The 24023-nt window shown below is 39.4% G+C and overlaps 1 protein-coding gene across 1 annotated transcript in view; it reads left to right on the forward strand.

Annotated features, from left to right (window-relative positions):
- LOC149221620 (prohibitin-1, mitochondrial-like) overlaps positions 1–23808 on the forward strand; it is a 117602-nt gene extending 93794 nt beyond the window's left edge. Inside the window, exons 4-6 of the mRNA XM_089385158.1 lie at positions 22649–22819; positions 22939–23151; positions 23261–23808. Of these exons, the coding sequence (XP_089241284.1) occupies positions 22649–22819; positions 22939–23151; positions 23261–23473 (597 nt within the window). The 3' untranslated portion in view covers positions 23474–23808. The remainder of the gene's footprint in view (positions 1–22648; positions 22820–22938; positions 23152–23260) is intronic.
- The last annotated feature ends 215 nt before the right edge of the window (positions 23809–24023 follow it).

Here is a 24023-nt window from a genome sequence, read left to right on the forward strand (position 1 = left end):
GAAATCCTCTTATAAGCACCATTTATACCAAGTCTGCAATGGCTTTATGTTACCTATTCATTATTCTATTTTTGATAAACCTGCTCCCAAGATTTCCTACCAAGCTGGGATTGATTTAACATCAGTAGGAAGATGGTTCGGGGAGGAAAAGTTCACTTATATAAGAGTTTTCGGTAGCCAAGCCGAACCTCACGTCCTTCCTTTGTACATACCTGATAAACTGCTGGTGAGGGAAATAGATTACCAGATCATTGCTGAGAGTGTTACACAAACTCTCAAGAAAAATAAGAAGTAGGGCTAGCCCTCTTTTCCTTTGAGATGCGGTGTCTATACCTTGCATGATCTCAAACATGCAGAGAAAGAAGCTACTAAGATGAAATCATTAACTCTAGCAACTCTCCCTAATAGGCAATTTGATCCCAACAAAGTCGCCTATAATGCACTCGAACAGGCCAAATTGTCAAAATTTGATCATAAAGAAGATATGTTTGATGACCTGTTCTCCTCAGCTGAGTCAATAATGCAGGTTAAGGCATTTGCCAGAATGAAATATCAAGATGAAGGGTTGGTTGAATTTAACAAACTTAGAGAACATAGGTTGCAAACTCTGCCTCTAGATCTATTAGCAACAACCCCAACAACATCGTCAAGCGAGCCTGAACGACAACAGTCAAAGGAACCTCCGGTTACAACAATAGAACCAAAAAAGCCACAGGAGGAAACTCAGACTAAAGAGCAGGAGAAAGTGCGGGAGGAGACCTAGATTAAAGAGCAGAAACATACCAACATTGAAGTAAATGTGGATACTCATATTGACCCAAAATTGCTCCAGGAATGGCAACAATTTGATTCTATTATCAGTGGTCTGGAATGTTCAAAGGACACCGAAACTTCAAAAGCAGCAGACACACAGGAAACCACTTCACAACAGGTTCAAAGTGGAACTAGCGGCCCACCCATTTCAAAAGAAGTAGAAATAATACCAAAGGACCCCTCCGATAAAATCATTTTGCAGGTAGAAGAGATTCCTCCCTTGGATGTCTTCTACAGCCCAAGGCATAAAGCTGTAGTAAAACGACAGAGGAAGAGAAGAAGGACTGATCAACCTTCCCTTTTCCCAGAACAGACGGTCACGGGCAATGTGGTTTGGAAGGAGGAATTTGACCCCTCTGATGACCTGACAAAACTGTCGCAATATGCTGGAGCCTATTCGGCAGCAACAATAGATAAGGCATCAGAGGTGAGTCTTTTACTGAAAACAAAAGACCAGGAAATCTTCTTATTACAGGCACAGCTAACTGAAGCAAAGCAGAAAGCGGAGCAGGCAGAACAGCAATTGTTGACACAACAACAAGTAAACAATCAACTAACTCAACAATTGCAGGCGGAAAAACAAAGGATTGACCACAGTGCAATCCAAAAGCAGAAAGAATTGTCAGAGGCCTTGGCGCAATTGAAGGCAGCAAATGAGAAAATGCTGAAAACAAAAGATGAGCAAATTGCTCAACTATCAGCACAGCTTGAGAAGACAAAGGGCGTTCCACAAGTAACTGAATTCAGAGTAGAAGCACTACAGATAAATACTGCATTGATAGCCCAAATTAAGCTTCTATGTCAACAAATCGCCCAGGCAGAGCCACTATGTGAATTAACGGCATCCATAAGTGATAAAGTAGAAAAGGCTAGGACGGAATTGGATCAAGCTGAAGAAATGATAGCTGCATTTCTTGACTGGCAAGATACTGATCAAGGACAAGCGGCGAATTTACCAAGAATTTTAGAGTCACATAAAGATATACTCTTTACAGAATGGCAGTCCCAGTTAATGAAAGCAGAGAGGGCAGTTTCAAGATGCAAATCAACTTCAAGCAATTTGGTTGAATTAGTTAATAACACTCTCTACTTATCAAACATGATTTCCCAATGCACACCAGGAAAATTGACAGCGATGAAAACATTGGAGCAGTCATGTTATCCAGATCTAGAGGAAAAGGGGAGATTAATTGCTGGAATTAACAGTTTAACGTGGGACACCTATTGGTTCTTCTTGGTAAAACCACACACTCAGAGAGCCGCCCTCAAGTGCCTTACAGATGCAATCGGGTATATTATCCCCGATATTCAGGATGCCACCTATGCCGCCCAGCTCAGCTCTCGCCTCAACAGACCACCCGAAGTGGAGCCAATGCTTGTGATAAGTCAGCTCAGATTTAAAGGCAAACAGCCTACTTGATGATTCATGCTGCCGACTGCCAGATTGCTGAGAAAAATATGATCAAAATCAATTGATACCAATTAAGTAGGATTTCAGTTTCGTAGATAGTTAGATTAATTAAGTATTTATAGACCCTTTCATTGTTTTGGAAAGGGTCGTAAAGTTTTGTACTTGACTTAAAGACTGAAGTTGCACTATTGTGCTTCAGCCATATTCTTTTATGAAACTGGACCAGTTATTCTAATTTTGACAAGGAAGCTTTTATGCAAATGTGCACTACTGTCTTTGTTTGAAAGTATTTCTGCGTTGAAGGAAGAATCTCAGATAGCGATTGATATTGGGAGTGTCTAGCAGCTCATATGGTACTATTATCTATGTCTGAATTCATTCTTTTCATATGAATTGTTATTTGATTACCTTTGCTATTATCGCATATATGTATGTGTTTTAACAGCATTTCTTTATTCTTTCCACTATTGGATGTTTATGGGATGCCTTTCCTTTGATCATATATGTATCGATGATATATAAAGTGTAGCAATATTGCGCTGATCCCTTTGTTTAACGATTTAAGCAAAGTAATTCTTGAATGAATAAAAGTCCATGTTTATTGAATAGAGTCATCTACATGCCTGTTTATAAATATAGATCATCAAGCGCTACACTTTAAAAGTACAATAGTTCCCGGGATTAGTAGTAGTTCTTTTATTTCGCCAATAGATCAAGTTATTCGCCTATCATTAGATTAGTCAACCAATCATTCATTCATTCCGTTTATCCATTTCTGGGAAACTGGTCCCATTATCCCCAGTCGGAGCCACCATTCCAAACGGAAAAGGAGCTGTACTAAAGTTCGGACCGGGTGGTTATCCCCCAATGTTGATACAACGATTTTCGGGGCATCAACATTTTTGGCGCTAGAAGGAGGGGCTCAACTGTGAATGGCAAGCAAACCTAAATCTGTAGGCCATTCTAAGAGTAATTCTCCCTCCGTATCTCCTCGTACTTCCCAATTGCATGCTGGTTCTCCAGTATCCAAACAAGAAGAAGAGGAATCAATTACCACTGCTCAAATCCATCATACTCCGAAACAATTAAGTCTTGAATCCCCTGAAGTTCAGTCTCTTATCCACAAACTTCAGAGCTTCTCGATTTCACCACAGAAATCTGAGGTATCACAAAGCAGTGTGACTTCGCAGTTTAATCTACCTCATCCTCTCACCAGACTTCAGAGCGAAAAGCTCGGTATTGAACCTACTGAGTTCCCTTTACCCAAAAGGAAAAAGGCGAAGAAATATACTGAAGGATCTGACAGTGAAGAGCTTTCATCCACATCCTCCATCTCACCTTCCCCTGTGCGAAGTCAACCATCCACTCCCCCATTACATATTGTTGTCCATCAGGGATTAGGAGCTTTAACATCCCCATCTGCTCACTCCGCAACATTATTTCCTTCCCAGACATTTGGAATTTCAACAGTAGCATCATCTGCTACTGCTGTTATAATGGCAGATCCATGGACCAGGCCTGGTGCAGTCAACATGCCTGCACCATTGCATGCATTACCTGATGCTCCTGAAAAATGGCTACCCAAGTTTAACCCAGATGATGGGACCCAAGCTGAGGAACATATTAATAACTTTATGTTGGCAGTCAACTTGAAAGGAGTGACAGAACAAGATGTTGTTGTTAGACTTTTCCCTTATACTTTGCAAGGATCAGCAGGATCCTGGTATTTTTCTTTACCCTCTGGTTCCATTACCAGTTGGAACACTTGCCAAGAACAGTTTCTTACCAAGTATGGAGATGATAGGTCTTTGGCTACACTAATAAACGATCTCTCCAATCTTAGGATAGAGCATAGGGAACCAATTAAGGAATTTAATGCCCGATTCAATAAACTCTTGAATAAAATCCCAACGGCCTCCAAACCAAGTGAGCAAATCCGAAGCGAATGGTACATAACCGCCCTACCTGCCAATATAGCTATTTTTGTAGACAGGGCTGGCAAACCTACTTTAGCTGAAAACATGAAAGAAGCACTTGCTGTGGAGAAACGCATTAATGCTCTAGAAAAGAAAGCTGCTCTGGAAGACAGAAAAGCCAAAAAAGTTTCTTTTAAAGATGATTCAAGGAAGAAAACCCCAAAAGATCCATATGACATGGAGGGTTTGCAAAAGGTCCTCAAGACTTTGTCAAACGAAATGGTTGAAATAAAGAAACAGGTAGCCGAAACCTCAACCAAAAGACCCTTTAGAAATTATAAGAAAACTGAATCAAAACCACCAAATGTTATATCGAATGCAGATTCAGATCTTGAAGAAGGAGAAGAAGAAACAGCTACACCTACTGATGAAGAAGAGGAGATTGTTGAATGTCACGGAATGTGGGATTTCATACTGCCTAACTCCGATACCGATAATGAAGAAGAAGCGTTCCCTGTCACTACTAGGAGTAAAAGTACCTCCGAACCTATTCAGGCAACTTCAAAGAAAAGGAGTGCAGGTGCTGCTACAACAAAGGAAAAAGTATCTACAAAGAAGCCACCTGCGGCAATTCCCCAAAACCAACCTTCAACCTCAAACACTCCTTCAACATCTAAAACTTTGTTAGTATCCGATTCAATGGATTACAATATTGTTGATGATATGAAGAAAACTAAGGCAAACATTACCATGTTTGAACTTAGCAAATTAAAACATCAACAGAAATTGCTTCTCAAAGAATTAAATGCTGTTCCCACTTCACCTCTTCCCAGTGCTAAAGCTGCTAACGATACAGGTCAACCACCTTCTGGTATGGTTGAAGCTACTGATGCAGTCCTAATTGGAGATAGATCAAACTCTCATACTCCACCTTTCCTTCTAACCTATGAGATCTACAATAGAAACCTGCACAACTGTTTGATTGACTCGGGGGCATCTTCTAACATAATGCCAGCTTCAGTTTGTTCCAAACTGAACATTGAACCCCAGAAGTCTGCTATTCATATTGTACAGTTGGACAGGACTAAAGTACAGGTTTTGGGAGAGATTAATTCCGTAACTATCAGGTTATCTGCTTATCCCAGAATAGTACAAAGGATTGATATCCTAATAGCCGATATACCTGAATTTTACGGTTTGATCTTGAGCAGGGATTGGTCTGAAAAACTGCATGGGTATATTTCTACTGATTGGTCACATATGTGGCTTCCCTATAAGGGTAAGCCAAATCAAATAAGGATCGACCGGGAAAAACATATGACCCATACAGTTACTGAGTTTGAGCAAGAAAACCAACCAATAGCATTTAATAACAACATTTTGGGGAATTATTCATCAGAGTCATTCTTTGGCAACTTCGCTGCCCAGCCATCCCCTTTCTCAGTAAACCATTTTGCATCTCAGATTGAGAATTTTTCACAAACAGATAGGTCTAGATGTTTCAATGATACTGAGAAAACTGTAAATAAAATTGTTAATACTTCTTTATTTTGGTCGTTATATTTCGATGGGTCCAAATCTAGTGAGGGCTCAGGAGCAGGATGTATTTTGATTAGCCCACAAGGGGAAAAAACAATGTTGTCCTGTAGGTTAGAATTTGAATGCACAAATAACACAGCAGAGTATGAAGCCTTAGTCCAAGGGCTATATAAAGCCATCGGCCTCAAGGTCCAATATTTGAAAGTGTTCGGAGATTCTGAAATTATTATCAAACAGGTAAGGAATACAATTCATTGTCTTTCCACCCATCTCAAGCATTATCAATCGCTGACACAAGAACTTACCTCCCACTTTTTGGCATTCAATATTTCTCCTATTCCCAGATCTCAAAATTCGGCAGCTGACTTGCTAGCCAATGTTGCCTCCAAGCTCCTACCTTCCGAAGACTACAGCCCAGATAGATTTTCAGTAGAATTGCTTTTTAGGCCATCAATTCCTGACAATGTCACAAATTGGAGAGTATTCAACCATGATGAAGACATTTTGCAGTTCTTAACTTCCGAAAAGTCCTATGATGATCAAATCATCGAGGAAAATGAGCATGACCTTCAAATGAGAGGTAAAACTGAGGAAAATTCAATCCCTAAGCCTGTGGTAAAGCTAGAGGATCTTTATGATATTAAAGACAGGTTTAAACCTGTGACTAATGCAAAGCTCCATAGTTCTACCCTAAGGTTTGAGTTGATAAACCTTGGCACTGAGCAAACTCCTCAAAACATTAATTTAGGATTAGGACTTTCCTTGGAAGAGAAGGAGGCATTCATTAGACTGTTAAGGAAAAATAAACAGGTTTTTGCTTGGAAATATGATGATTTAAAGACATATGATACATCCATCATCCAACATACCATTCCAATGCTTCCCGATCATAAACCAATTCAGCAGAAGTTGAGAAAAACACATCCGAACTTAGAGAGTCAAATAAAATCTGAACTTAACAAACTCTTGAAAGCTAAGATTATTTTTCCCGTTCGGCACTCAAACTGGGTCTCCAATATGGTGCCAGTCAGAAAGAAAAATGGCAACATTAGGATTTGTATTGATTTCAGAAATTTGAACAAGGCGAGCTTAAAAGACAATTTCTCATTACCTACCATGGAGCAAATACTCCAATCAGTAGCAGGCTCTGAGTTAATGTCCTTTCTAGACGGTTTCTCAGGATATAACCAAGTTCTGGTCCATCCTGATGACCAGCTTAAAACCACATTCAGAACAAAATGGGGAACATATGCATATCAGAAAATGCCTTTCGGACTTATTAATGCAGGAGCGACGTTCCAAAGAGCGATGGATATAGCTTTTAAAGGGTTGATTAATAGAACAATAGTCGTCTATCTAGATGATATTACTGTATTTTCCAAAGAGAGGTCAAATCATTTGCATGATCTAAATCAAATCTTTCAACGCTGCAAAAGATATGGTATTTCTCTTAACCCTAAAAAATCTTTCTTTGCTCTTGACCAAGGAAAGCTCTTAGGCTTCATTGTGTCTAAAGATGGCATTTATATTGATCCTGACCGGATCAAAGAAATCTCTGAAATCCCTTTCCCTCATAATAAAAAATCCATGCAGTCATTTTTAGGCCAAATCAATTTTGTCAAAAGATTTGTTCCAGATTTTTCTCAAATTATTTTGCCACTTCAAACTATGATTAAGAAAAATTCAGTCTTTAAGTGGGGATCAGCAGAAAAGGAAGCATTTGATTTAATCAAGCAATCAATAATCAATGCCCCAGCCTTAAATACTCCTAATTTTTCTAATCATTTTACATTGTATACTATCGCATCCACCTTGTCTTATGCAGCAGTACTCACGCAGCTCAATGATCACAATTTGGAAGCACCCATTTCATTCTATAGTTCAAATCTTCAGGGTGCTGAATTGAATTACTCCGAAGTAGAAAAACAAGCCTTTGCTGTATATAAAGCTGTCAAACATTACAGACCCTTCCTTTTAAAAACCCACACAAAAGTAATAGTTCCCTTTCCTGCGGTAAGGCAACTATTGATCCAAAAGGAGCTAGGTGAAAAAAGGGCAAATTGGGTTACAACACTTCAAGAATATGACTTAGAAATTAAACCAGCAAAGATTGTTAGAGGTCAAGGTTTTTGCAGGTTATTGGCAGGAGCATCCAACATTCCAGAATCAAGTGATACAGATCAAACCGAAGAAATTAACCAGATAAGTATTACTGATTCTGAGTCACAATATGCTGACTTAATCTTTTATTTGAAAAACGGATATGCACCTCCTAACCTGTCTTACAAAAACAAAAGGGCCATTAGATTGAAAGCAAAAAATTTTACAATTATTGATGATGTGCTTTTTAGGCAAAATTATGATTCAATCTTATTAAGATGCCTAGAAAAACCTGAAGCACAAAAGGTTTTGCAGGAATTACATGATGGACCAGCAGGAGGACATTTTGGAGCTGATACAACAGCCCATAAGATCATTCATGCTGGCTATTATTGGCCCACTCTATTTAGAGATGCTCATGAATATGTAAGGAAATGCCAAAATTGTCAATAGAAGAAATATGTAAGGAAATGCCGACCTTGACAATTTGTCCATAGAAGAAATAAATTCATAATTCCATTTATACATGTCAGTATTGTTGAAGAATCTAGGGCATATGTAGTTAATGAGATTCTTCTTACATGATAACTATTTGTGAGGCATTTTGTTTTTAGATTATTAGCACAATCTTTTGCTTATTATCATTAGTGTGTGTATTTCTTACTTCAACAAATAGCTATCAAAGCAAAGAGACAAAAGCACAAGATATGGCATTCTGCCAGGGGCAAACCCTGTCCCTCTTGGAGAGGAAAACCCGTACGAAATTCTTCTTATAGAGATTCCTATTGACAAACACCAAGACCATGGCTCTTGACCTATTCAACTACTCCAAGACCAAGACACCAATCCTCTTCTTTGACATTGCTGAGGTCATCATCATTGCTGTAATACTGAAGCTATCTTTACTATGCCATTGAGATCTTCATAACTGCTGTCACACTGCTATTACTTCAATGAAATCTTCATCTAGATCATGGCTTCTGCTTCATCACTGAGATATTCACCTTATCTTCTTCAGAGTCATGATTATCATCATTGTCACTGATTGTATCTGCAAATATGTTGAGAATACATCTTACAACGATTGCGTTCGTATCCCAAGAATATATCTGTGTTTGTATGTTGAGAATATATCTACGTTTGTATGACTGCGTTTGTATGCCGAGAATACATGACTGCGTTTGTATGTTGAGAATATATCTGCGTTAAGACAGGAATGCCAAGACATTGTTGGCATGGAGACGGTAATGCCGAGTCAGTTATTTCGATTTGTATGATGAGAGCATCTACCGAGCACCGAAACAAAGCTTTTCACCGAGATCATATATCGTGGTTCTGTCACTTTGTCACTGTTTCGTATCATGAAGATCATGTATTGAGTATGTTACTGTTTGTATTACCGAGATACTATCCTTCCTGTATCTTATGAAGTTTCAGAGTGATCCAAAGTTGTATCTATTCGTTGATTATTCTAGCTGCATATATATATATATATATATATATATATATATATATATATATATATAAATATATATAGTTACTTGACCATATATGCAAGCCGACATGAGCCAGTAAACTGTTACGTCCTTTTGTTGAGCCAACGTGCCATCTTTATATACTTTGAAGCCGACTTGTCTTTCTCATCGTTTTTGCAGGCAAACTTCTTCTTTGGAGGATGGTGCTTGTCTTGGAGGGCTACTTGACACTAGGTTGATCCATGTACATTACATAAATGCTTAAGAAGAGATCTTTAACATGATTTTGACTCTTTGACTTTCCTAGACCTATGGAATGAGCAAGAAGCTCATTCATATAATTTACAAAAGGTAATATTTCTTTTTTTTGACAAGTACAAAGATTAAAATTACATTGACAAATACCGAACCTAGTTACACTTTTCTTCAACACTCCCTCTTAACTAGGGAGGTATTTACAATGATACTTTGTTATTCTCAATCTGCAGAATTTCTCATAAGAAGAATCAGATTGGTAATCCCATCTGCATAACATCATATCAACCAACATTGTCACAGTGTAAGGCCTTGACTAATAGCTCCATCTCTCCATGAGACCATGAGCTACAATGCTGTCGAGGTCAATGATTTATAGACACCTTGTTAAAATTGGAAACTAGGGCCAAACTCCATGTGGGTCATCTTATTAATGGCAATTGGCATTTTTCTTGGATCCCTTTCATTTAGAGGTGTAGGATTGATCTAAAGATCATTTGATTCCGATAAGTATTCATGGAGATATGAATTTATTTGTGTTATGGGCAATTCGTCAAGGTCGGCCAACAACCAAATATACCTCACTTGTGTTCAACGTTTTAGTATAAATAAAGGAGGACTTCAAGTCATTTGATATCATCTCTTGTGATCTCACTCTCCACTTGTTTGGGTTTTTAGTGGAAGAAGAGGTCTAGAGGAGATGCCTTCTACACAGCCCTAAAGAAGGGTCATCCAGGAGAGCCCTAGCCATAGACTTGTAGGAGATCTAGCCGCAGATCTAAGAGGCCCTAATCCGCAGCTAGAAGAGCCCTAATCCGCAGCCAAAAGGGAGTCCTAATCCGCAGCTAAAGGGAGCCCTAATCTGCAGCAAAGGGAAGGCCCTAACCAACAACTAGAGGAGGCCCTACGCTGCCCTACCTAAGGGTGATATGGATATACCCTAGCCGCAACAACCTAGAGTCTGGACAACGTGGGAAAACAGGGATTCGAAGTCTGCTACAGGAGGCCGAGTGGCTGAGGTAAGTGCAGATAGTCTTAGGGCTGGAACAGTGATATAATCAGGATCCGAGTTTGCTGTGAAGAGGGCCGAGAAGGCTGACTGTTAGGCCGAGTTCCTAAGGGTCAAACACGTTGTTGTTTGGAAGTTATTTTGGCACATTTTCGGAGGTCTGTTGCTACAACAATCTGTTGTGCTAGGCCGCAGGCCATAGCACACAACTAGAGGCTGTGTGAGGGCTGTCAAGGGTGGACAACACCCTAAGCAAGCAGCGTGGGTGAGGAGGAGACCTATGAGGGTATGCCGCAACCCTTAAAGGGTTAGTTTGTTGACTGTGGGATGAAACTAGGGCTGCTGCAAGTGCCCTAACTAGGTGTGCAGCAAATAGCTGTGCAAACAAATGACATCATGACCTAATTGGACTATTTGGGCATGTTGGTGTAGCTAGACATATTATGGGACAACAGCTAGTACAACATAGTGCTATCAGCATACAGTGATGGGTAGCAATGCAACATACTGTAAAAAGGGTGCAGCATGACGTGATGCATAGCAGAACACTATGTATGATGCAGCTACATGATTGGATGCAGTGATGATGAGTGCAACATAGGGTGCAGATTCGTGATGAGAGCAACCCAGTGATTGGAGAAGCACAGTGACAAGAGCAGCAACATGAAGTGCATAGCATGGTCATTAGGTCTAGCACTGTGATGATGAGTGTAGCATGGTGCAGCACGGTGAGGTGTAGCACATGGACGAGATGCAGCACTATGATAGGTGAAGGAGTCACCTTGGAGAATCAGTTGAAGCAGCATGTCTTCAACTGATCTCATGTAGAGATGATCTATTCTCTTATCTAGAAAGTCAAAGTGTTGACTTCTGTTGTAAATGTACTCTCTCTCTCTCTCTCTCTCTCTGCTGAACTATTGAAGAACATAGAAGAAAAATTGATCAAGGGTTTCCCCACATTGGGGTTTGTCCCTGGCTAGCGCCACATCTTGTGTCCTCTTGTCTTGGCTTGTCTTCTGCAATTTATGTTTATGTTCTATCTGTAGTTTACTTTAATGCTGATGTGATTGCTAATTTGGAAAAGATATTGAGCTAACTGTGAAAATTGAAATAAATTGCTCTAAGCATAGAACATACCTAAACTTAACATGGTATCAGAGGTGAGGTGAAGACAATGCCCAAGCAAGAGTGAAAGAGCAATCATCGAAGACAGTTAGGAAAGGACAAAAGGATCAATGGGTTCCTCATCCCTCTTCAAATTCATCAAGGGTGAAATCGAAGTAGAGAATATTATTAGAATAGCGCAGCGAAATATGGCCCACCTAAAGATCACTTCATTGGGAAGACCAGATCTCAGGGTGGAAGGAAAGGCAGATAACTAGTTTGGCCATTATGCGAAGAAGTGTCCGAATGGCAGGGACACATCACTTGATGTTGATAACAATCATTCCAGGGACATCTTCAATGTTCAAAGGAATGACAAGTAATGCATGTCATCAAGGAAACAACTGACTCTTCAGAGAAAGCAAGGAACCCCAGGTATGAAGAATCAAATGTTGTTTTTGATAAGATAAAGAAGTGTTATCTTGTATTGGCCCTCTCCTTCAAATTCTTTGGAAATCTGGCTTATCGATTATAGTGCTTCAAGGCACTTCATCAGATAGAAGGGTGCGCTCTCTAATTTGTTAGAGATGGAAACAATCGTGGGATTATACTTGGAGCCAATGCCACCTATCCTGGAAAGGGTGTAGGGAATGTTACCCCGTAATTGAATGAGGGTAACTTGATTCATTTACAGAATCTCTTATGTACCTGATCACAAGAAGAACCCGGTGTCCATTTCGGCAATGGAAGTCAAAGGTTACAGGGTGGCATTCATCGATGGAAAGGTACATGTTTGAAAATGAAATTTTCAAAGATGCTTTTACTCATGGGTTCAGGGTTGGCAATTTGTGTCAAGTTGTAGGATGGTCCATTGGGTATCATGACATATCTCATCTATAACACCTGAGATCTATTTTATGAGGCCCTAACCGATGTGAGTCAGATGGTGACTCGGATACTTGAATTCAAGAAAAGCATAAAGGTACATGCCTGAGATGTACTGAGGAAAATCTTACAAGGGGACCATTTCCCTCATGTAGCAGGTCCACAGGTTTGGAACAACCTGAGGGGTTTAAGATTCATGGTTGGGAATCTCATGTATACAAGTGGAAGAAAGCCCTCTATGGCTTGAAGTAAGACACCCCGGGCCTAATATGAGAGGATTGATAGCTGTCTGATGAAGCTGAGATTCGCTAAAAATGAAGCCGATCCAAACCATTATTTAAAGGTTGTGGATGATAGAACTCTCATACCAACACCTTTTGAGAAACGACCTATTTCTGATAGGTGCAGACCCTCTCACTTGCAAAAGTAAGAGGGAGTTGGATTCCAGACATGGAATGGTAAATTACAAGCTTGTGACTACCTCGAGGATTTTAACTTTCAAAAATTATATGGTGGTGATGCTGGACTAGATTTGGGAAATGCCTTTGAGTTTCATACAGTGTTGTTAACAGCGCGATTAAATCAAAAAAGCGCGCTTTTTATGGGAAAAAAGTGCCTAATTTTTTTTTCCGCTTTTTTCGAAAAAAGCGCGCTTTTTTCGTAAAAAAGCTCGGGGGTCCCTGGCAGCGCGATTTATAATGAAAATTTGGATTTTTTTTTGGTCATTTGGACAGTGGGCGCGCGCGGAAGGAGGAGAAGGTGTTGGAGAAAGGAGCTGGAGGGTTTGTGAGCAAATCTAAGTGCTTGTAGGACAAATTCAAGAGGAGACCACCAATTTCCTTGTTTAATTATTATTTCATGATCTTTGTACAGGTTGGAGTCCCAACGACTTAATGACATGGTCTACGTCTACTACAATCTTCGATTGTGGGTGAGGCAACTTGAGAGGACACCTGATGTGGATGCCATCTCATTGGATGGGATTGACACCACTGCTGCATGGAGGGTTGAGGCCGAGAGGCCTCTCATGGATTCTACTGATGATTGGTTAGTGCAGGAGGAGGAGGAGGAGGAGGAGGTGACACCGCCTACCCGGGCTACCACTAGGACCATTAGAGGACGTGGTCTACCTCCTGTAGCTCATACTTCTAGTTCTTCAGCTTCTAGAGCACATCAAACTCCATTGCCATTTCCACCAGCACAGGCACCAACATCTACATCTAGAGGGAAAGAGAAAGCTGTGACATTTTCTCGCAAGAGGGGCATAGGAAATCAATAGGATTAGACTTTCATTTTATTGTATATGAGTCTATGACATTATGACATGATGATATACATTATCATATTTTTTGTTGATATTTTGAGGCTGAGCTGGGACTCAGGAGTCAGGACTTACTATTCAGGACATGATTCAATGTTATGTGTGATTTTAGCGCTAGAAATGATATTAAACATCTTATATATTAGTTTTCTTATCATATTTATGTGTCAATGTATTTATTTTATGTTGTAGATGGTTTAGATATTAAAAAAATTGAAAAAAAATGAAAAAAAAATGAATATTTTTGTACCAAACGCTTTTTCCCGCTTTTTTCCGCTTTTTTCCCGCTTTTTCTGATTTTTTCCGCTTCATTCCCGGCGCCGATTTAATCCTGCTCGCGCTTTTAACAACATTGGTTTCATAAACTCATCTGCATTGATGTTCTTGGTGAAGTTTTTATATATGCTTTGCAGTTAGCATAGTGAGCTCATATTTGGTTGAGCCTCACTAGATTGGTGCCGAGAATCTGCTTAGATATCTTCAGGGCACAATCTCTCATGGATTGAGATACACTGCCGGAAGTATGAAGCTGCATGATTATTCGAATGCTGACTTGGCAGGCAGTGTTGGTTCTCTCTGGATTCTGCTTCGATATCATGGATGAGCAAGAAGCAGAAGTCTGTTGCAATAAGCACTGCCGAGACTGAATACATAGCTACGAGTATGATCTCGTGTGAAGCTGCCTGGTAGTGGAAGCTCTTCAGTGATTTGTTTGTACACATGATGAATACCACTATGATTCTTTGTGACAATCAGGGGGGATTCGATTATTGAGGAATTCCGTGTTCGATGATTGCTCTAGCAGACAGACATCAGATACTACCTTATCTGGGATATGGTAAGTCAATGAACGAGGAGGCTCCATCGCATTGAGACTGATGTACAGGTTGCAGACACTTTGTCAAAGCCTCGGGGAAAGGTCAAATCTGTGATTTTCTTGAACGACTTGGAGTTGTTGAGAGACCTTCGTATAAGGGTCTTGCATGTTGCATGCATTGAGCTCTGGGGGGCTTGGGGTACTTACTGGAGCGAGATACGATCACAGGGCGACTCACCTTCCCCTCATGGTGTGCTATATACAGGGTGACAGGTTCAACCTTTCCCTGTGATACCTCGTGGCAACTATGGAACAAGATGATTAGTTCTCCTGTGGGCTGGAATGATTAGTTCTCCTGTGACGACTGTGGGACAGGATGATTCGTTCTCCTGTGGGCAGGATGATTAGTTCTCTTGTCGAGGCATCCTACCGATGCAGTCTGGGGCTCATGGGAAATACCTCTCATCTGATCAATGAGCAAGGAAATGGGGTTAGGGACCATAGTAGTACTATCGATGGACGCATCGTTGTATCTATTGTACTCCCTATGCAAGGATGACCTCCATTGATCTGGGATCAATGAAACTGATCTGGGATCAATATGAGTGGTTTGAGACACTCTCTTGTGATATTGATCTGGGATCAATGAAATTGACTTCGGGTCAGTAGAGAATAGTATGAGACATTCTCGATCAATTCTTCTTCTTCATGGTTCAACAAAGCAGAAATGAGCAGAGCTCAGCAGAGTAGAACTAAGCAGAGCTCAACACAACAAAGTAGAGCAAAGCAGAGCAGTGTAGGGCACTGATGGCAGAGATAGTATAGTCGGACATATGGATCAACAGATGGAGTTCTCCCTAGTTGAAAGGGAGTGTTAAAATTGGCAACTAGGGCCAAACTCCATGTGGGTCATCTTATTAATGGCAGTTGATATTTTTCTTGGATCCCTCATTGAGAGGTGTAGGATTGATCTAAGGATCATCCGATTCCGATAAGTATTCATGGAGATATGAATTTATTTGTGTTATCGGCAATTCGTCAAGGTCGGCCAACAACCAAATATACCCCACTTGTGCTCAATGTTTTAGTATAAATAAAAGAGGACTTCAAGTCATTTGATATCATCTCTTGTGATCTCACTATCCACTTGTTTGGGTTTTTAGTGGAAGAGGAGGTCTAGAGGAGATGCCTTCTATGCAGCCCTAAAGAAAGGTCATCTAGGAGAGCCCTAGCCGCAAACTTGTAGGAGATTTGGCCGCAGATCTAAGAGGCCCTAATCCGCAGCTAAAGGGAGCCCTAATCCGCAGCAAAGGGAAAGGCCCTAACCAACAACTAGAGGAGGCCCTATGCTGCCCTATCTAAGGGTGATGTGGATATACCCTAGCTGCAACAACCTAGAGTCTGGATAGCGTCGGAAATCAGGGATCCGAATTCTGCTACAGGAGGTTGAGTGCTTGAGGAATAGTGATATAATCAAGATCCGAGTTTGCTGTGAAGAGGGCCAAGAAGGCTGACTGTTAGGTCAAGTTCCTAAGGGTCAAACACGTTGCTGTTTGGAAGTTATTTTGGCACATTTTCGGAGGTCTGTTGCTACAACAATCTGTTGTGCTAGGTCGCAGGCCATAGCACACAATTAGAGGCTGTGTGAGGGCTTCAAGAGTGGACAACACCCTAAGCACGCTGCGTGGGTGAGGAGGAGACCTATGAGGGTATGCCGTAGCCCTTAAAGGGTTAGTTTGTTGACTGTGTGATGCAACTAGGGTTGCTGCAAGTGCCCTAACGAGGTGTGCAACAAATCGCTGTGCAAACAAATGACAACATGACCTAATTGGACTATTTGGGCATGTTGGTGTAGCTGGACATATTATGGGACAACAACTAGTATAGCATAGTGCTATCAGCATATAGTGATGGGTAGCAATGCAACATAATGTAAAAAGGGTGCAGCATGACGTGATGCATAACACAACACTATGTATGATGCAGCTACATGATTGAATGCAGTGATGATGAGTGCAACATAGAGTGCAGATCCGTGATGAGAGCAACCTAGTGATTGGAGAAGCACAGTGACAGGAGCAGCAACATGAAGTGCATAGCATGGTCATTAGGTCTAGCACTGTGATGATGAGTGTAGCATGGTGCAGCACGGTGAGGTGCAGCACATGGACGACATGTAACACAATGATAGGTGAAGGAGTCACCTTGGAGAATCAGTGGATGCATCATGTCTTCAACTGATCTCATGTAGAGATGATCTATTCTCTTATCTAGAAAGTTAAAGTGTTGACTTTTGTTGTAAATGTACTCTCTCTCTCTCTCTCTCTCTCTCTCTTTGCTGAACTATTGAAGAACATAGAAGAAAAATTGATCAAGGGTTTCCCCACATTGGGGTTTGTCCCTGGCTAGCACCACATCTTGTGTCCTCTTGTCTTGGCTTGTCTTCTGTGATTTATGTTTATGTTCTATCTGTAGTTTACTTTAATGCTGATGTGATTGCTAATCTGGAAAAGATATTGAGCTAACTGTGAAAATTGAAATAAATTGCTCTAAGCATAGAAAATACCTAAACTTAACACACCTTCATCATTGTCTCTCAAGGTACATACCCATCTGGGTGTTCATTGAGTATGACCTTCTAGGACAATTCTTATGTTGGGTTCCCAACCCTCAAAGAATATTGATCCTCTTGCCTACTCTTATCTTGGATGCCCTACACATCCTCAAAGAGTATCGGATGCCAGATGATTACCCAACCCTCCATTCTTTCTTCCCAGGTGAAGACAAGAATGTTGTGTCTATCATGTGTCTTCATTTCCATTCATGGCCTTCATCTAGACTTACGATTGTTAGTCTTGGTCTAGTGCATGACACATGAAATAGAAAAACACAATTGTCACTCCTTTGTAATCAGGGGTGATCTAATTCAAGCTCCCTCTTGATCAGGGACCTGTCAGAGCTTCCTTTTAGCTAGGGACTCTTCAATACATCAGCAACTTCTTCTTCGTGGGTCCTTTAGCTGCTTGATCAACTTCTCTTCTTGATGTCATGAAAGTTAGTTGAGCTTCTTTCTTGTAGGGCAACAATCATTGATCACTTTCCTCCTTAGTTCGTCACGTTATTGATTTCATCATGGAAAGTGGCCTTCTTCATATCTAGAACCGTCATCATATGACTACTTCTTCTCATCATGCTTCTTCCATTCATCACATGAATGCTAGTTGTACTTGTAAGTAGCCCTGCATGAACTTATCCAGATATTATTCAAGAAATCAAGTATATCATTAAATCAAATCGTACCTTACTAGGTGGCTCTTCATCACGACATCTTTCTGTAGGTATCAACATCTTGCACACATATTGACATATCTCCCAAATATATCCATTGTCAAGGGTCTTCATCTTTTCCAGAGTTACATCAGAGTCTTCATATCTTTCCGAGAGATTTCTTATTCAAATCTTCTTGGTATTTTGGATGTTGATTGCCTTCGTCTTGGTTGCATAGCTCACGATCTCTTCCTTTGTCACTCATTCCATTCTCAGGGATTTTTAGTCAGAGTTATTGTAATCGTAGTCAACCACCTCATACTTTATATGAGGACATATTATGTTGATTTCATCTAGTGTGACTTATGCTTTTCTGCATCTTTTCAGAGGAGGAGATCCTTTTTCTCTTGATCATGCTTCTTAAGATAGAAGTAGTGATCCAAGTTACCTGCAACCATACGACATGACATTATAAAATTAAATACAAGCATACATACCTCATTTTAGGTCATATTGTCTTCTTCCATCATCTTCCTTGATCTCATGTCAACTTCTTTTACTAGCTTCTTTACCAATATGATGTACGTGCACCACTTAGATAGCAAGTACAAACCAATTCTGTAGAAGCACGAATTGGTCATAACAAAAACTTTATAGTAGTGGAAGCATTTATATTTTTCATAATCAATAAGAGATTACACTCTTAATTACTTCACTCATCTAGACTAGGTTTGATACAAACCCTAAGTCATATCAACAATTCAATCATGATTAGATAACTTGAGAAACCATATGATAGACTATCTACTAGAGTTTTTCGGTAAACCCTAAATTTTATCAGCATGAATTGCTTCTACTAGGGTTTGATGTAAACCATAGATTTTCAATCAATTATCAACATATAAGGTGTTTCTTACTAGGGTTTGAGGTAAACCCTAGATTTCTATCTATAGCACACAACGGTGTTTCTTACTAGGGTTTGAGGTAAACCCTAGATTTTCTATCTATAGCACACAATTTATAGGTTCAGATGAATACACATACTTGAGAATTTAATCATTACTAGGATTTAGTTACAAACCCTAGATTTCACTCATCATCCTAGAACTTTCAAACTTTGACTAGGGCTTGACTATCAAACCCTAGATCCCATAATCTTTAGAAAATTTGATCAGCACATATTTCTAGGAGATAGCTGTCATGTATAGACACATTATATAGTTAGACAATACATTGACCAAGACTAAGCTAGGAAAAGAAACATGTACCTAGGGTTTCATTCCTAGGACTTTTCATGGCACAGATCTTGCTTGTATACCTAACCAAAACTTAGGGTTTTGATTCATTGTCAAAGCAAATCCTTATTCCATCAGAACTTCAATGGTTCAAGATTTCAACCTTAATAGGTTAGAGCTTCCATGATCATGACATTATCAATAAATCAACCAATATAGGAATTTCTTCATTGATAGCCCTAATTAGGTTTAGGGTTTCACACATCATCAATTTATGTCAATCAATGTAGCAATTTTTATCATTAATATTCTTAAGAAGGTTTAGGGATTGACATCCTATCAATATGCCCTTAGGTTAGGGTTTCCAGAGAACCTTTCAAGGTTCTTTTCATTCAAACAATTTAGAGATGAAGAGGGTGGTAGATTCATCAGATGATGAATTACCTCAAACAAGAATCTTTTATGATTCAAGAGATCTAAACAAGATGAACATTAGTAGTGTAGATAGGATTTGACAAAGAGAATAACAAAAACTTTATAATAGACATACCTGTGACTTTTGACAAACCTTTGTGATGCCTTCCTTCATATTCCTTGATCTTTTAGCAAGTCCTTAATAGTGGCCTGCAATATATGCTTTCAAGCAAAACTGTGGTACCAAGAATATGCCTTCATTTTTCAAGTTAGATTTCGAATATATAGGATCAATTTAATTTATTTCATATCTAAACTTTTTAAGAATCACATGGACTATCTGAAGGTTATAAATTAAACTAGCTAATCTTAGAGATTCATACGTACCTTTGACTTGTTTACTTTAATACTTACTTGGTTACTTCAGATCTTTAGAGGATCATTTCATCTAACTGTGATGACATTGAATCAGTGAGACCTTTCTTACTATGGTAGGTTAGGCAGAGACTGTAGCATCACCATAGGCTGAGACTGGAGCATCATCATGGGCTGAGACTTTATCAAAACTGTGGTATATTAGAGAAGGAGAGTTCTAAGATTGTTGTTGTGTTATGACTTAAGTCAAGGTGATGTCTTTGAAGTGGCATCTTTCTCATTTCTGAATTTTGCAGTGGCATTCCTTTTATTGACACCACATCCTCATGACTGCCTTGAGACTGGACTAGCATTGTGTTTCTTTAATGCAGATCTTGATGTCCTTCAGCTTGCTTTGATGCCCTGCTAGAAACTTGATCCTTGAAATGTCTCTTTTCTGCCCTTTCTTTGACTGTAACCATAGCTCTGATACCATGTTGAAGAATCTAGGGCATATGTAGTTAATGAGATTCTTCTTACATGATAACTATTTGTGAGGCATTTTGTCTTTAGATTATTAGCACAATCTTTTGCTTATTATCATTAGTGTGTATATTTCTTACTTCAACTAATAGCTATCAAAGCAAAGAGACAAGAGCACAAGATATGGCATTCTGCCAGGGCCAAAACCTCTCCCTCTTGGAGAGGAAAACCTGCACAAAATTCTTCTTATAGAGATTCCTATTGACGAACACCAAGACCATGACCCTTGACCTATTCAGCTACTCCAAGGCCAAGACACCAATCCTCTTCTTTGACACTGCTGAGGTCATCATCATTGCTGTAATACTGAAGCTATCTTTACTATGGCACTGAGATCTTCATAACTGCTGTCACACTGCTGTTCCTTCAATGAAATCTTCATCTAGATCATGGCTGCTGCTTCATTACTGAGATATTCACCTTGTCTTCTTCAGAATCATGATTATCATCATTGTCACTGACTGTATCTGCAAGTATGTTGAGAATACATCTCACAATGACTGTGTTCGTATCCCGAGAATATATCTGCATTTGTATGCCGATAATATATGACTGCCTTTGTATTCTAGAATATATCTGCGTTTGTATGACTGCGTTTGTATGCTGAGAATATATGACTGCGTTTGTATCCGAGAATATATATGCGTTAAGACAGGAATGCCAAGACAGTGTTGGCATGGAGACGGTAACGCCGAGTCAGTTACTTCGATTTGTATGATGAGAGCATCCACCAAGCACTGAAACAGAACTTTTCACCGAGATCATATATCGAGGTTCTGTCAGTGTCACTGTTTCGTATCACCGAGATTATGTATTGAGTATGTTACTGTTTGTATTACTGAGATACTATCCTTCCTGTATCTTATGAAGTTTCAGAGTGATCCGAAGTTGTGTCTATTCGTTGATTATTCTAGCTGCATATATATAGTTACTTGACCATATATGCAAGCCGACATGAGCCAGTAAACCATTGCGTCCTTTTGTTGAGCCGATGTGCCATCTTTATATACTTTGAAGCCAACTTGTCTTTCTCATCGTTTTTGCAGGCAGAATTCTTCTTTGGAGGATGGTGCTTGTCTTGGAGGGCTACTTGACACTAGGTTGATCCATGTACATTACATAAATGCTCAAGAAGAGCTCTTTAACATGATTTTGACTCTTTGACTTTCCTAGACCTATGGAATGAGCAAGAAACTCATTCATATAATTTACAAAAAATAATATTTTTTTTTTCTTGACAAGTACAAAGATCAAAATTACATTGACAAATACCGAACCTAGTTACACTTTTCTTCAACAAGAATGAGATGATTTTTAGATCAATCCTACACCTCTCAGAAAGAGGAATCCAACAAAAATATCATCTCCATCATATGAACTGTCCAAGGTGGAGTTTGGCCCTAGTTGCCAAATTTAACAGAGTGAAATCTAAAATTCTACTTTTTCCATGTGAAATGCAATGATGTCGGAATCACTCTCAAATTTGCTTTAAGAATTTAATATTGCCATGAATTGCATATCAATACTAGGGCCATAGGCTTGAATATTAAGCTGCCCCACTCAAAAACTGTTGTTTCTTGGAAAAAAAATTGCTCTTGGAACATCTTTGTGAATTAGCTCGGAACTTGTTGGTGCTCCATCCAGATACAAAGATACAAATCCATTAGTTTATCCTGTTCCCTGTTCCTTGCAAGCATGTGCTTTATGTATATCAATACAAGCCTGTTGGAAGTGCCTGGTTCTTTTGCAATCTATCCCTGTTGTAGATCATGAATATTTTGAGCAGACCGTCTATGTTTGGTTTTTGACGTGATTTTATAGCCATAAGAGGTTGCAGTGTTAATCTTTCCACTTTATTATTTTTATTATCATTATTCTCAAATAGACATTTCTTGATTATAGCTTGGGACTATTATAGCCTTCGAACATGTCAAAAGCATGTCCAAACAATGTTGTATGCGTGGGGTGACTGTTTGAGACAAGTCATATGGAGCATATTTTGGATCTGGAGTTTGTATTCTGTATAATATATTACTGGTGGCCTTCTTGGACATGTTACAATTGCTGGGATCAAATGCACATGATTTACGGATCTATAAACAAATTGCTTGTTACATAATGAAATTGGTTTGGTTGGACTGTAAAGCATATTAATATCATGCAGCTGATAATCTGTTTATTTGATTACAGGTTAAGATTGGTCTCCGAGTTCTTACAAGGCCAATGCCAGATCAGTTACCAACAATTTACAGGACCCTTGGAGAAAATTACAATGAAAGAGTGTTGCCTTCAATCATCCACGAGACATTGAAAGCTGTGGTAGCACAGTACAATGCAAGTCAACTTATCACTCAGAGAGAGGTATGTGTTAGGTATACCTTTTGAGTCTGTGGTTAGCACTGTGCTGCTGTTTTTCTTTTTTTTGGGATTCTATGTAGCTTTCCCTTTGCGACTGTGAATGTGATACAATTATGTTCCAGGCAGTAAGCAGAGAAATAAGGAGAATTTTGACTGAGAGAGCTGCTAATTTCAACATTGCATTGGATGATGTCTCAATAACAAGCCTTACTTTTGGAAGAGAGTTCACAGCAGCCATTGAAGCAAAGCAAGTTGCTGCTCAAGAAGCAGAACGTGCCAAGTTTGTTGTGGAGAAGGCAGAACAAGATAAGAGGAGTGCTATCATTAGAGCTCAGGTATATCATATAAATGTCTATATGATAAAACAGTACATATTGGTTCCAGTCAGCTGTCAAAATGTTTTCTTATCTTTGTTGATATCTTGATATCCTGGTTTGATCACAGGGAGAAGCCACAAGTGCTCAGCTTATTGGTGAAGCTATTTCAAATAATCCAGCTTTTATCACATTGAGAAAGATTGAGGCCAGCCGGGAAATAGCGCATACTATCTCTAACTCAACTAATAGGGTGTTTTTGAATTCTGATTCATTGCTGCTAAATCTTCAGGATATGAGTCTGGAGGATGTAAACATGCCATCACCTAGTCCCAAAAAATGATGAATACAATATGAATAAAGTAACTCTTGGCAATTTTTTAGGTTCAGTTGCTATGTCCGTCTCCTGGAGTGCATCTTATCTGCATCCACGGATTTGGTGACCTTTTTGCATCCAACTGATGTAAGGCTGAACTGCCACTGATAAATACTCTTCTTATTTTGCGATTGTCTGATTGAGCTATTTTTACCCTTACAAAGTTAAATATATCTCTGAATTTTCTGTTAAAGAGATGTTGAGGATCAGCGTTACATTTTCTCAATGCTAATGTGGACACTGAATTTTTGACAGATCAGCTTCAAAGTTTTTCAATTCGAATGTATTTAATTTTTGACCAACTTAATGAGGGTGGCTAATTGATGCAGTACCATGTCCTTTGCAGGATAGATAGGCACAATATTTGAATTTAGCCTTTGGAAAGTCTCAATAGATGCCATGATGGGAGAGTAAAAACTTCTCAATTAGTAATTTCGGTGGTTCTCAAATGATAGCTGAGGAACTTGATAAGCCTTAAGGCCTTTGGTCTTCAAATAGATGGTTTCTTCTTTCTTCC

Source organism: Pinus tabuliformis, chromosome Q (assembly GCF_031772625.1).
Source record: "Pinus tabuliformis cultivar Carrire ecotype Pingquan chromosome Q, CPIR1, whole genome shotgun sequence".
NCBI lineage: Eukaryota > Viridiplantae > Streptophyta > Pinopsida > Pinales > Pinaceae > Pinus > Pinus tabuliformis.